Source organism: Boleophthalmus pectinirostris, unplaced genomic scaffold (genome assembly GCF_026225935.1).
Source record: "Boleophthalmus pectinirostris isolate CB_2022bp ecotype Guang Dong unplaced genomic scaffold, ASM2622593v1 HiC_scaffold_21, whole genome shotgun sequence".
NCBI lineage: Eukaryota > Metazoa > Chordata > Actinopteri > Gobiiformes > Gobiidae > Boleophthalmus > Boleophthalmus pectinirostris.
In genome coordinates, this window is record NW_026571175.1 from 19,547,406 (window position 1) to 19,561,662 (window position 14,257).

The 14,257-nt window shown below is 37.1% G+C and overlaps 3 protein-coding genes across 3 annotated transcripts; 1 reads left to right on the forward strand and 2 right to left on the reverse strand.

Moving 5' to 3' along the window:
- Positions 1 to 482: 482 nt before the first annotated feature.
- Positions 483 to 1,537, reverse strand: si:ch211-215i13.3 (brain and acute leukemia cytoplasmic protein). Its single transcript, XM_020932692.2, has 3 exons — positions 1,399 to 1,537; positions 1,119 to 1,243; positions 483 to 608 (listed from the first exon to the last, which is right to left on the reverse strand). Exons 1-3 carry the CDS (start codon positions 1,535 to 1,537, stop codon positions 483 to 485), a joined length of 390 nt encoding a protein of 129 aa, XP_020788351.2.
- A 426-nt stretch (positions 1,538 to 1,963) lies between these two features.
- On the reverse strand, positions 1,964 to 6,618 carry atp6v1c1b (ATPase H+ transporting V1 subunit C1b). The gene is made up of 13 exons (XM_020932772.2): positions 6,458 to 6,618; positions 5,733 to 5,881; positions 5,527 to 5,594; positions 5,351 to 5,436; positions 4,941 to 5,035; positions 4,736 to 4,827; positions 4,404 to 4,502; positions 4,107 to 4,175; positions 3,446 to 3,538; positions 3,237 to 3,330; positions 2,985 to 3,082; positions 2,779 to 2,902; positions 1,964 to 2,609 (listed from the first exon to the last, which is right to left on the reverse strand). The coding sequence occupies exons 2-13, from the start codon at positions 5,862 to 5,864 to the stop codon at positions 2,511 to 2,513; spliced, it is 1,149 nt and encodes a 382-aa protein (XP_020788431.1). The 5' UTR covers positions 5,865 to 5,881; positions 6,458 to 6,618; the 3' UTR covers positions 1,964 to 2,510.
- Positions 6,619 to 9,004: 2,386 nt separating this feature from the next.
- azin1b (antizyme inhibitor 1b) lies at positions 9,005 to 14,223 on the forward strand. The gene is made up of 11 exons (XM_020932611.2): positions 9,005 to 9,179; positions 9,850 to 9,993; positions 10,294 to 10,489; positions 10,572 to 10,745; positions 10,922 to 11,094; positions 11,195 to 11,408; positions 11,548 to 11,622; positions 11,787 to 11,940; positions 12,019 to 12,128; positions 12,450 to 12,667; positions 12,979 to 14,223. Exons 3-11 carry the CDS (start codon positions 10,388 to 10,390, stop codon positions 13,052 to 13,054), a joined length of 1,296 nt encoding a protein of 431 aa, XP_020788270.1. The 5' UTR covers positions 9,005 to 9,179; positions 9,850 to 9,993; positions 10,294 to 10,387; the 3' UTR covers positions 13,055 to 14,223.
- The last annotated feature ends 34 nt before the right edge of the window (positions 14,224 to 14,257 follow it).

Sequence of the window (14,257 nt, forward strand, 5' to 3'; positions counted from 1 at the left end):
AAGACTTCAGGCTTTATATCTCCATATCTCTGTATCTTAAACAGCACTTCGGGTTCTTCTGAATGTAAACTATTTACAGCATATACTGGCATTTAACAGCCTCATCATTGGTCATATCACACTCGTAATAGAACTAAGCTTATTTCCAGGAAGGCCTCACACAGAAACATTGGATGTGCAGTTTGTGATTATCATGTGCATATGAATCGCTCTGTCTTTAACTCTTGATTTAGAACACAGTGACTCGCTCCCTGACCACCAGAAGCATCCATGGGTAAAAGCACAGTGGAGCGCTCTGCCTCACACATGCATTTGCAATGGCACAACGAAAATGCAGCATCCGAGGTCTTTGGATGGAGACATATGCAGGTATTTTGTATATCGCTGAGATTAGCAGCCATGAATCTGTTGCTATATGTCCCTTGTTTACCCAAACTGCAAACAGCTTTGGCCGTCATCCTCTAAGGAGTTCTGGCTTTACTTCATCTTCCATCACATGTGTTTCCAGATTCAGTGTCTTCAGTCGTGTTGATATTTACTAGATGGCCATCTTTACATGAAATACTGGTCTCCTTCGAAGCCCTTCTTTTGGAGTCACGAGTGGATTGCTATGAAAAGACATATTTTTGAACTTCCATTCTTAAAATGTCACACCACTGAAAAGAACTTAAGAGCCAATGAAGCACTAGCCCTATGTGCTGAGATTAATCACCCACCTCATTGTATGTTGTTGTAAAATCAGAAAGTAATTTTGCATAAAACTACCTAATTTCAGTTTGTTCGTTTTAGGCTAAAAGACAGACCCAGGTCTACAGGAGTGCAAAAGGGTGCACTGCAACCTTGTTTTAAAATGCTTGTACCTTAATTTTAGCTATTGCTACTAGGCTAATTGCTGTTGAGAATTGTTTAGTCTACATGACGCTTGCTTCTGCAGTATTATTTCCTCAATGTAAGTACTAAGTTTCAGAGGCTAAAAGCTGTTATCATCATGTGTGTAGTGCCTTTTCTGTAGACTACAGAAAAGGCCTTTAAGGAGATCACTACTGAAAATGCACTACATACAAAAATGCACTACAAAAAGCATTATGACAGGGGAAGAGAAAAAATGGGGGACATACCTCACTGAGAGAGCGTCTGGCTCTCCTTGGGTGCCCAGAGCCTGTGGGGCCCAGGGTCTGTTTCCCGCACTGGGTTCCTGTGTTCACCATCCTCTTCTCCTTCAGGTTCGTCTCCAGGGCCTTGCCTTAGACAGTTACAGCACAATGAACAGGTCGTTGTTGGAGTTATGAAAATAGATTTCAGAATGCCAACACCAAAATGTTCCTCATAAAAACAGCATTTTCATTTGCATACTTGTGATGCCATACAACTGTAACAAAACAAAACCCATTATCTTACTGGTAGCTACAGGCAAAGGGGTCTCTACGTCGGTATTGGTCAGCCACGTCGATTCCGTTTCTCTGGTCCAGCTTTCATGGTACCTAGGCTCGATGATGGCGTCTGCCCGACTCCCCCCACAACCCATCGAGAAAACCATCCAGAGCAGGTGTTGCAGCAGCAGTGTCGACGAGAGATGGCCAGCGGCACGCTTCGTGTCACAGCACCATCCTCCTAGCCTCTTCTACTCCATCTGCATCCCTGTTTCCGTGTCCATTACGGCGCACTGACTGACAAGCGGCAACTGTGTGCGTCATCGATAAGGGCGTGGCCACACCCCGTCACTCACGCAGCATCAGCAACATTCTGCCAGGCATCTGTACTGTACAGGTTTTACTGTTTTTAGAAAAGAGTATTTTCACTAAATGTAATAAATAAATCATTAATCGGTGACCAGTTTAAGTTAAAATGTATAATTGCTGCTTATAGGCATGGTTAAGTTTGACCACAGGGATCATTTTTACTCACTAATAATTGTTTGTTAACAACTTAGTCCCTTCAAAATACATGACATCGTAGACGAGAGTGTTAACCACATACAGTATTTATTAATTCTGTATTATATGAGCTTTAAATACAATTTCAGATACTGCGAGACAGTGGGATTTGTAGCTTAATATACAGACATATTAAAAGTTTACAACCACCAAGCATTATATATTAGGACCTGTTAAAGCAAACGCTTCGAGTATTTTTACAGACTTAAATAGAACACTAGCAAACAGACAGTTTTTACATAGAGCTCACAACAAATAAAAATATACATCAGTTTAGAATAATTATATAAATAAATAAAATATGCAACATTATCTAGTTACTCCTCCCTAACAGCATACAAAGCAAATTGCCACTTTGAATAAAGTACTTTCATAATGCACAATTTTCAACTTTAATACAGGGAATGTACAAAATGTTTGTGAAGTTAGAGGATATTTCTCAGTCAGACTTTCAAACAAAAATGTTGGTTTTGTCCCAAAATAAGAGACACAAAGAATCAAAAGTGTTTAAAAAAGCACAGTTATATATGTGTAAATGTCACATAAAACTCAATGCAAGATGGCAATGTAATGTAACTAAACTTTGAAGTCCAGCAAGTTGCAGTCTATCTTGTAGTAAACATAAGGGTAGTACTCCTGTTGACTCAGGTTTAGCCCTGGAATGTCCATAGAGGCCTGTAAAAAGGCATTTTATAATTTTACATATGTATAACAAATAATTTCATGTTGTATACAAGAACATGTTTATTAAAAAGTAATATTTAACCATAGGCATACAACTAAATTCTTCTTCAATTCTGTCATGACTATCAGCAGGAAATAATTACTAAAGAGGAAAACTCACATCAATGATTGCAGCACTGCTGTCCAAATGTTTGTACAGATCATAAAGGACCTCTCTCAACTTCTTCATGTTCTTCTTGTTTGGCTGAAGCAACATAGCCTGGAAGTTCACAGGCAGCCCATATCTACACCAAAATAAAATAAAATAAAATAATCAGAAAAGGTTCCAAATAAATCATGAGCACAGATGAACAGATGTGTTCTTACCTCAGCACCGACTCCACAAAAACACGAAGGGCTTTTATGTGAATCCATGCAATGAATGCTTCACTGAAATTCACTTTGAGCCATCGTACCAATGGTCCCTTATTCAAATAAGCAGATCAAATAAGTTAGATATCAGGTAACACATGCAGTACACATTTAACAAATGTGTTATTAGCTAAATTGCCCTCATACAGACTAGCACAGTGTATTGCCGTAACGCATCTCTAAGAGCTTTGTTAAATACATTCGTACAAACTGTTTCTTCTTGTCGGTGGACAGGCGTGTCATCTCCTCTTTGTCTGCCTTCATTTCCTCCTCATTGTACTGGAAATCACGCACAGTAAACCTACATAAAGGCACAAAACAGCCACCAAACACTATAAATGAAGGCACAGATTTACTACAACAAGAGAAAATTAATTTTCTGTCTCTAAGTCAACTAAGATTAAATCAATATTTACTTGTTTTCTCTGGCTTTGTGTTTGAAGTCATCAATGGCTTTTCTGAACAGAGTGACGCTGAACAGGCCACTTTCAGTGTCCTCAAACAGCAGCCTGTAGTAAAAAAGGTAAAATAACATCATGATTAGGCTAACACTCTAAAAAAACAAAACAAACAAATTGAAGGCCATTATTACCTCCGCCAAGGAGGTTATGTTTTTGCCGGCGTTTGTCTGTTTGTTTGTTTGTTTGTTTGTTTGTCTGTTAGCAACATAACTCAAAAAGTTATGGACCGATTTTGATTAAATTTTCAGGATTTGTTGGAAATGTGAAAAGGAAGAACTGATTTCATTTTGGGGGTGATCCGGAAGAAATCCTGGATTCTGGATCACTTTGAAATTTTAGTTAACATTGTGGTAAATGGGGCCAAAAATTTTGTTTCTCAATATCTCGGTTAATTATTGACCAAACCCCATGAAATTTGACTCAGGGATGGACAATGGGATCCTCTTTCATATTGCAAAGGCTGATCCGGATCTGATCCAGAAGACTGATTTTATCGCAATTTATATAAAAAATGGGGGTAGTCCTTGGCAGAGGTCTGCGCTCTCTGAGTGCTTTTCTAGTATTATGTGTGTAATTATCGTGAATTATAAGTTATCGTGACATAAATACTCCTTACTTTGTTGAACGGGGTACCACCATTTCTGACAGAGTTTCGTATGTTTTCTGCCACTCAGCATAGCCAGTTCTAAAAGAAAAACAAAAGAAAATTACAGGTACATATAAAGTAACTAGCATGTCCAAATCTTTTTTTACTGCAAAAGGGACAGAAGACCGACACTGACTACTTTGCCAACTGATTATGTGAGATGTCTTTGGGTTGATGCATATACATTCAATAAAAATTCTACTTAATTTAATCTTAAATATCTAATAATAACAAGCAATATTTATGTGGGTAGAATAATGTACTAACTTAGGGACGACAACCAGCATAGTAATCAGGTACTCGGAATCCAATACAAAGTCCTCTTTCTTCACTATGTCAGCCAAACTCCTGGTCAACAAGCTTCCCCTAAACAAAATAACAAAACAAAACAGAAATTATGCAAAACATTAAAAACAACCAACCTGCAAACAAGTGTTGTAAAAACAGTTTTTTGTAATATGAAGACTGCTGTAGCAGACTATACAACATTAAACCACAAGATGGTGTCCTAAATCAAGACAAAACTGAAATGCTCCAACAAAAAGCTTAATTAAAAGGGACAATGTATTTACCAAAGAAAATTTGAAAAAAGTGCTTACGCATTTTTTCTTTCAAGATTCTGCAAATTTCCTTTCAGGTTGTTGTAAGCTGAAGCCCGAGCCTTTAGGTCATTGTCAATTTGCATTGCTTGCTGCAGAAAAATAATAATCTATGTATTATTAAGACCTAAACACTAATATTATGTATAATCAAATACTAGATAATACATTGTTTCAATTGCTTATGCACAGCATATTTGCCTACCTTGGAGATGATTTCTGATATGTTCTTGAGAGATTGTTTAATGGGATATTTAGCCATGTCCCATTGAAATCTTGTGATGTAAGTTACCAAATCAACTGCAGAGAACAAAAGACATTCAAGGGTTTATATGCTGTTCAAACCTCTACTGCATTTGAAGAGTAAGATGCTACATAGACCTGTCACGATAATCACTATATCAACATGTTGTTCATTACGTGTTAGAAGGAACAATCATATATATCAAAATATTTGATAACTAGCTTTAGAGTAAGAGTACTTAAGCTTTAGAGTTGTTATGTCAATGGCAAAAATATGTTTCAATAATATTCCAATAATAGAATTTATTACTTATTAGCAATATATGCACTTCAAGATTTGTTATTGTGACATGCCTACCCTACATGAATTACCTCCATTGGCCAGTAGGTTTTCTTGAACTTTATCCCTGCTGTCCTCCAGAACATCTGCCATGTACTGGGCCACCTTCTTCACCACACTGAGACCCATCAAATAGCACAGACATTGAAATGAGGCTCACTATATATTATTACAATTACTGTGTAAAATTAAGATTGGGAATTTTTACCTTTCCACAAAGGTATCTAATTTAGCTAGTTCATCTGACAAACCAACCAAGACATCTAATGTTCCCACCTGTAATAAAGAAAAATTACTAGGTTTCAACAATGTTCCATGTTGAGTTCTTGTTTTGCCTAAATGACTAATCAGTTTAGGACAGAGTTCATCCTTTTAAAACAATCTCAAGAATTTAACATTAGAGTAGTTGACAACCTTGAGATCCGGGATGTTAAACTTGTTGTTGGTTGACAGGTTGTTTGTGCGGGTCGTGGCCATCATCAGCTTGTCCCAGGTCTGTTGGCATGTTTTCTCTCCTGGTGCTGAGATCAACCAGAATTCGGTCATGGTGGTGGTTTAGAAGACTATGCAATAGAAAAGCTTGTTAATGACAAGAGTTAACAAACAGAATGACTTCATATATATATATATATATATATATATATATATATATATATATATATATATATATATATTTATTTATTTGAAACTATGAAATCTTCTACAAATGGGAATATACTGTAACTTTTGAAGATATAAACAAATTAAAATACCATAAATGGCCAAATAAGTAAGGCTGTTTAACCTAAAATTAACATAAATGGCATTCCCTCTTCTACACTTTGAATGGGAGTTCGTGTCCATAATATTTAGCTGTGACAGACATGGCTGAGGCCTTTCTGTACGAGTCTGCTGATACTGTCACATGACCAGCGTGTTATGAGGAACGAACAACAACATGGTCAATAAATCCTAATCAGTAAAGCAAGACATTTTTTAAAAATGAAACGAATACAATAATAATCAGGCAACATCTGCCAGAACGTCTACGATTAAAGATACTCTACAAATAACAGACCATGCAGCAGTTAATGGAGTAGCTTTCTGTTGATGATCGCAACGTAATCACGACATCAACCTTTGCTTTGTCTGTAACCTACCTAAATAGAGCAGTTTCAGTGTTGAATCCGTGTTGATTGTTTTAATGAAACTGAACCGTCTTCTCGTGCATTGCGCGGATCTATTGGCTGGTTTTAAGCTTAAAAGGTCCTTCGACAGCAAAGCATCTCATTCAAAGTCAGCTGATCAGTGGAGTCATGCTGCGCATGCGTAATGTCTTTTGCGGACACTTGTGATGGGCGGAGTTAAAACCATAGGGTTTAAAAACAGGGGCTTTATGTCAAAAAATATATCAAAAATATCACAAAACTGAAAAAAGTTATTATTATTATTATTATTATTATTATTATTATTATTATTATTATTATTTTATAATATAGCTGTATCATTCCCCGAGCCAATGTGGCATGTTATCACATGCTCAAAAACAAATGTTGAACTCCAAACTTATATTAAGATGAAGAAAATGTTCATCTTTGAAATAGAAACCATTAAACCATTGGGCTTTTACTCAATTCAATTAATCAAAGTGTTTTTTGTTTGTTTGTTTGTTTGTTTGTTGTTTGTTTGTTTGTTTGTTTGTTTTTGTGGATATTTCTACCCAGTAATTCTAGTGATAAACACAAAACAGGTGAACATAGTGAACAAGTGAAATAGAGTTTATAAGGTAGCAATGTCAATGGAACAATTCATTCTGTAACATAATGATTAGGCTAGTTTGTAAGGCCTATTTAAAAGCTTATTGTCATGCAGTACTATTTGAAACATGAGTTTTTAACCACATCATTCTTATAACATTTAAGAAATGTCCCACAATGTTTATTTTAAAACTAGAGAGAACTGATTATTTATGCATTTTGTTTGTTTGTGGTTTATTCTGGCTGAAAATTACATTTCCTTCCTCTGGATAATAAGCTCATTGATGTTAGTGGAATGGATGCATAAAATCAGATTAAACATGTTCTCACGCTGTTTTGAGGTTTATGTTTGGGCTTTATTCTGTGGACTCATATTGCAAATGACTCAGTTCAATATAGCAGATAGCAGGCTTACAGGCACCGACTGGCATTATTATAATGTAATAAATGGTGTATGCCTACAACCCTTGTTGTTATCGGCAATTACTGATGTGTGCTTTAGGATATGTCATATTTATTAATAAAATCACACTTCTTTTTTATTAAAATCATTCAGGCAGCAATGAATTTCTTATATTCATCATAAAAAAAAAAAAAAAAAAAAGTTTTATTGTCTGTTTTAAGGCCATGCCATCCAGAAGTGCCATAATCTAAAGATAAGAGTTGTTGTGGTCAGGCAGTATCATATAAACACATGAAAACACATAGTGGTTTGCACTACAGAAATATATGTCATAAGACCGGGATTTAGCTGCAGGCTCACTCTTCATTAAGAAAAAAATTATAATTGCCATGTTCATTCTCGTTTTAACAACAAGCATTATGATTTTCATCACAAATTAGTAGAAAATCTACAAAGTATTGAACTGAATGCTATAAATATATGTGCAGTTTAACTATAATATCTTAGTACTGAAATTGTTTACGTTTTCAAGTACAGATAATAGTAACAAAGTGGGACAGCTGAGAGATGTTGCGAAAACAGCAGTGGCATGTGATTGCCTGAGTCTGCCTTTTGACCCAGTGTCACCACTGAGAACTGACCAATGACATATGCTTGTATTCACTCATAATAAAATAGCATACTGAATAACACATAACCTACATAATATTAGTGTGCTATATACAGTCTAGCTATAAGGTATTTTGTTTACCTTCTGAACCAAAGATTTCCATGGGTGTGAGAGCAAACAAGTTACTTAAATGCCAATTAGGTTATATTACAATGCCTAGTAAAATAGAAAAAAAAATGTATATATTATTAATTATTTAGCTTCAATTTTGCTTCATAATTTCCCAACAGTAGTCTAATTAATAACATAACCTTGACAGAAGAAAATAGTTTGTTGAAATAAAATTAGGCAACTGAAATGGGCGTATAATAGCCTACTGGGTAAATAATTATATATATATATTATATATATATATAATATATATATATATATATATATATAATATATATATATATATATATATATATTATTTTTATTTTTTTTTTTTTAAAGACAAAATACATTGTTAAAGTGTAGCACATGTGCATTATGAATATTGACTGTATATACTGTCAAGATGAGCTTAATGGCCATTAGACTATTGCCGTTGTCTGAGCTAAATGGATGAAGAATGAATGACTGAAATTGTGACAGCAGTCTGGTAGTTGACTAAGTAGTCTACCAGAATTGTGAATTGACTTCTTTCGACCAACAGAATACACACAACTTTAAGATGTCCCAACAACATAGTACAGCCGTGTATCTTGTACTGCTTGATTGAGGGAGTTGCCATCTACGGAGGTTCATGGTTATGTAACCTGAACAAACATCCACCGCTAGCTGTAAGACATTCGGAAATACATATTTGGTATGGTCTAGGCAATGCTCTCCTCTGATTGGCTCAAATGAGCGCTGGCCCCGCCCCCGGGCTGTTTGATTACCTTTTCCTCTTCGTCCCTCTCTCGCTTCATTTCCCTCCTCATGCAGAGAGAGAAGCCGCAGTCAAACCGTCCTCCTAAACATATGGCCAAAACAGCCGCCTTTCTTTCTTTCGTCGTTGTGTCCACTACTCTTTAAAAATTCCGCCGAAAAAGAGAAGACGATTTTCCAAAACATTCAAGCCGTTATCTCACGTAAGTACAACGGACTTCTTGAGAGGAATTCCTTGGAGTGAATCAAACGGACGGTAACATGGCGGGCTAGTCTTTCTGCCTTCTTGCCGCACATGACTGACTGATTCATTATATTCTCTGAACAAATTCTCAGCCATACGTTGTTTTTCCACACACCCTAGTTGTTTTCGGTGGGATGATAGGATAGCCACTGCAAAATGTGTTAATATTTACGGCCGTAATGTAGTTATTTATAATTTTATTCGAAGAGCTACAGACATTGCGACGTGCCTTCGATACTCTCAAAGACTGTCTCATCAGCCATAATGCTCGTGGCTGTTACCGCATTTACTCATTGCCATCGTATTCTGTGTTTGCGGTATATGATATTTGTGTTAACAAAGCCTCCAGGTTTTACTTCTCTGACGCTGTTAAATATTAATATCGCATTAGTCAACTTTGACACTGCTAGTATTGCGCATGCGCATTTCTATTTTGTCAGGTTACATTGCTGCTATTTTTTGTTGGCGATATGTTTGCCTTACAGGCTGTAAAGTATTTGTTTTGATGTCCTTTTATCTACAACTTAATTTAATAATTTGAAACAACACAGGGTGTCTGTCTTGACATTATGTACAGTATGTGTCATTATATTTTGTATACAAAGTCATCTTTACTCTCTTTGTCCCAGGGCTCCCCCATTACAGCACCAGTGTATGAGCGCTTCTCGGAGGGCCTAGGGGCGGCCCTTTACCGGGAGCACTTTGACTTCAACGCTGAGCCACCTTGGGATCCTAGCTGATAGCGGGACAGGTCCATCTCCTGACTTGTCCATGTGAGTGTAGTATTTTTGCTCTCAGTTACCTGGGGTTCTTCTTTAAATTCTGGGGATGAAAACAAAACAACAGGACATTGTATTTCTGTATAGATCAGTCAGTTTTGTTACTATTGACTATAAACACAAGGCAAAAATGACACATTACATGTCTCTAGAAACCATGTTCCAGTTATAGAAAGTGAGAATAATTTTGCAATGGAAATTCAATACTTGAATGCATTTAACAAATACACAATATGTGTATGCTTTTATTTTATGTCTCATGTTCACTCTCTGAACTCACTTTTTCTTTTTCAGTTTGTTGCATACCGGCAGGACCCATTGGCTCAGTCGTGACCCCTTGATTTATTATCTTTTCCTATGATTGTTTGCTTTGCGGAATACGGTTGAGATGAAAGGACTCACAGACAACCCTAGCTACATCATTGAACTAATGGAGGGAGGAGTGACGCTTGAAGACGTCATTGATGGACACATCTACGAGCAAGCTCTGGTTAGTTAAAACACTGTTTGTTTTGTCTGGTCAAGGCGTTACTTGCATCAATTCCTCATTTAAAGTTGTGATTTCATTGCAGGCTGAGAAGAATGCATTTGTAGTGGCAGACATTGGTGCCCTAATGCGACAGCACGTGTGCTGGCAAAGCACTGTGCCATATCTTCAGCCATACTTTCCAGTCAAGTGCAACAGCAATCCTTTAGTGATTGAGGTGTTGGCCTCTTTGGGACTGGGCTTTGTATGCGCCAGCAAGGTAAGGAAAGCTTATCTTTTTTGTAATCTGTTAATCCTGTTATAGAACAATACTTATACTTATACACAATGCTTCACAAAACTTATTTTATGATTGCATAACAGTCACAAGTTGATTGCTTGTATGCTGATGAGTTTTTAATAAACTCTATAATAATAAATAAATAATCAATTCAGGGTGAAGTCAACCTGGTACTGGAGAACGGTGTCCCACCAGAGAATATTATTCTGTCTGGTGTTTGCAAGCAGCTGGCCCACATCAAACATGCAGCCAAGAACAACGTGCAGCTCCTTGTTTGTGAAAATGAAGCCGAATTGGCCAAGATTTCTCGACTCCATCCTGGTGCAAAGTAAGACAAATGATCTCTTAAAGGGTTTGAACTCTAGTTTTTATATTTATTTATTTATTTTTATGGAAATGTTTAATTTTGTTTAATTGACTTGTTGTAGATTACTGGTGCAGTTGACCACAGATGCTCATGCAGCTGAAACCAGCATGGCTTTTGGTTCTTCTTTGAAGAGCTGCCGCCATCTTTTGGAAGCAGCAAAGGAGCTGGGTGTCCAGGTGGTTGGGGTCACGTTTCATATTCCCACATCATGCCAAGACGCACAGGAGGCTTACACCCATGCTCTGTCTGATGCCCGCTGTGTGTTTGACATGGGGGTCAGTAGTTTTCTCCTCACTGTTATGGATTTTAATTGAAACTGTTTTTACTCAGTTCACCAAAATAAACAGAACTATATTGTTTTTGATGATGCAGTTCTGTAATTCAACGTAGGATTTTTGGTCTTCTTTTGTTTAGGCGGAGCTCGGCTTCAGCATGGACATTCTGGACATTGGTGGCGGTTTCAGCGGATCTGAGTTTCAGCTCAAACAGGTACCATTTTTACTGCATAGTTGTAATGTTGTACCTGTGTAGTAACACAAATGATGGATACTAACAGAGAACCGTTGCCATTACTTAAACCGATGAATGGCATTCATTTTCATGACTTGTGAATTTTATTTAGAACGTGGATTAATTCTGTGACTCTTTTGGAGGTCGAGTCTGCAATTAGGCCGCTGTTGGATGCTTACTTTCCTCCACTGTCGGGGGTTCAAGTGCTTGCCGAACCAGGCAGTTTTTATGTTGCTTCTGCTCTAAGTCTGGCAGTTAATGTCATCGGCAAAAAGTTAGCAACTTCTCCCTGGGATGGTACGTGTCTTTTGAGTCCGCTCTTTCAACAAATGGAAAGGTTGTATTACTGACCTAACCCAATGCACTTTTTTGCAGGAGAGAACAATGATAATACAGAGTTCCTGTATTATATGAATGAAGGTGTTTATGGTTCATTCAGCCCAAAGCTGCTGGGAAACACAATTGCTGCCCCTACTGTGCACAAGGTTAGTAGGTCTCCATCCAGGAGAGATAACTTTCATTCAAGGATAATTACTCATCTGATGGCCACTCTCAGGAAGCAGTACAAGTCATGCTTTGTAGCTATTTTGGGAAGTGGTGTCAGAATTTGTAAAGGTTATGAAATGCACATTTTGTAAACATTTGAGAATAATTGTAGTTTTAAAGCAACGACCTGCCATAATGGACATACAACAGAGAAAGTCCTGTGTTGCCCAATTGGAATAAGTTATGGGATCTGTCCTAATTGTTTAAGTCTGTGGTTATTGTAAAATATTCATAATAATATATATTTATTCATCTTGAAGCATTCACTGTGTGCGGAAGAAGTGGCATATCCCTCTAGCCTGTGGGGCCCCTCTCTGGACCAGTTAGACCAAGTGGTGGAGCGCTGCCTGCTGCCTGAGCTGTTTGTGGGGAACTGGCTAATCTTCTCCAACATAGGCGCCTTTGGTTTGGACGACTCCACCGGCCTGTCCAGCTCGTCTCAGCTGCCTGTGTTCTACACAGTGTCCATCTCTGACTGGTCAGTATGCATGAGTCAGCAGTTCAATAAGTGTCAGTTTTAAGATGGGTCAAGAGCAGCGGTCGCTCAAGTAGTCAAAATTGTATGCTAGAATGGTAAGAAGGAATACATATTGATCATTATTGAGCTATCTTTGCTAATAACAAAGATTCATATTGTTACAGATAAGTTAAAGAGATGTTAAAAGTGGAATGATAAAACTACTCTTTAGAATATATATTTTTTCAAATAAATGACTACATACTACCTGTCGGTCAAAGGGAGTTATCTTTTTGTAAGTTTGACTGACCCAGTTTTTTTGCTATGTACAGGGATGACCTGCAGGAGGCTGGTGTTTCCTTGGACAGTGCCATGAAGATGTTCACCATGGGCCAGTACAGTGCGTAAATGCCACCTACTACCCCTGTCCTTTATAATGTTGCACGGTTCTCCATCACAAGAGGGGTCAATGTGGTGTTTTAGAACGAGGGTCACAAAGTGGTCAACATTCCAACCACCTCAGAAAGTGTTATGTCATACAAATTCCTCACTAATTGGACTTAGAAGTAAATTATCCGTTTACAGAATCTGGTACCTCAAGAACATTTCACTCCTTTCTCTAATTTACTTCTTGTTTGTAGATATAACCTTCTCAGAAACATGCAACAAAATGGATGACTCTTTAGAGATGGTGTTTTTTGTTTCCTATCTCAAATTCAGTTTACAATGTGCACAATTAATTTAAACCAATTGCTTTAATTATTAACTGTTTTACAGTCTGTAAACCCTGTCTTGAACACATCAGTTTTGTCTAGATTTTTTGAAGCATTAGATCAAATGTCTTCATACAGCAGACCCTATTATTTGCATTGTATAAAAGTTAATGCCTTTCATAATAATTTATTTGTTGTTGCATTTCACCTCATTGCAATATATTTATTTGATAGTTTTGATGACCAATTTCTTCAAAACTAGAGATATTTAGGCCATGAATTATGCTGTGGCCCTACAGTGTTCCTGAATCCTGACAGAATGTGTTATTTAAAAACTACATGAATTAAAGGTATTGTAATTGACATTTGTGAACGCTGCCTTTCCATTTATTTGTAAGGCATGAAGGATAATTTATAGGAGTCAAAGCTAATGGAGTAACTCACTCAAATACTATCGGCTCTTGCCAGAAGTTGCAACTTTGTTGAAGTTGTAAATTATCCTGCTGCAATGCTGCAATCACTGAACTATATTTGTTTGGGAGGGGGGGATGCATCCATTGAACCAGGAAAAAAGCATGTATCTTAACAGTCGGTACATTAGCTAACACTGATGAGCTGTACGCACACCTCATTTGCCTCATTTTCCCTCATGCCTTCCAATTGTAATGATGGCAAAAAGGTTTTATGTAAAGCAATAGTCTGTTTAGAAACATCTACAGCTTCTTAAAATCCTGTTCTTTTGTGACTAAATACTGATGTATTAATGACTTGCTGTCAAAGGCACTAATGGACCATACCCGGTTTTGACTGTAAATTGTACTTGTTAAAGTAATAATTGATAATTTAATACATTTCTGACAGAAATTATTTGCTTCATTTTTGTGTCATTTTGATAACT

Excerpts from the sequence above, each read along its gene's own strand:
- atp6v1c1b (XM_020932772.2), bottom strand. The coding sequence starts at position 5,864 with ATGACCGAATTCTGGTTGATCTCAGCACCAGGAGAGAAAACATGCCAA. Across the intron at positions 3,539-4,106 it reads GTGGTACCCCGTTCAACAAA|GCTGCTGTTTGAGGACACTG; the intron begins GTAAGGAGTATT and ends TTTTTACTACAG. Across the intron at positions 3,083-3,236 it reads CCGACAAGAAGAAACAGTTT|GGACCATTGGTACGATGGCT; the intron begins GTACGAATGTAT and ends TATTTGAATAAG.
- azin1b (XM_020932611.2), top strand. The coding sequence starts at position 10,388 with ATGAAAGGACTCACAGACAACCCTAGCTACATCATTGAACTAATGGAG. Across the intron at positions 11,941-12,018 it reads AGCAACTTCTCCCTGGGATG|GAGAGAACAATGATAATACA; the intron begins GTACGTGTCTTT and ends ACTTTTTTGCAG. Across the intron at positions 12,668-12,978 it reads ACAGTGTCCATCTCTGACTG|GGATGACCTGCAGGAGGCTG; the intron begins GTCAGTATGCAT and ends TGCTATGTACAG.
- si:ch211-215i13.3 (XM_020932692.2), bottom strand. The coding sequence starts at position 1,537 with ATGGTTTTCTCGATGGGTTGTGGGGGGAGTCGGGCAGACGCCATCATC. Across the intron at positions 1,244-1,398 it reads CCCTTTGCCTGTAGCTACCA|GCAAGGCCCTGGAGACGAAC; the intron begins GTAAGATAATGG and ends TAACTGTCTAAG. Across the intron at positions 609-1,118 it reads CCAGACGCTCTCTCAGTGAG|CAATCCACTCGTGACTCCAA; the intron begins GTATGTCCCCCA and ends GTCTTTTCATAG.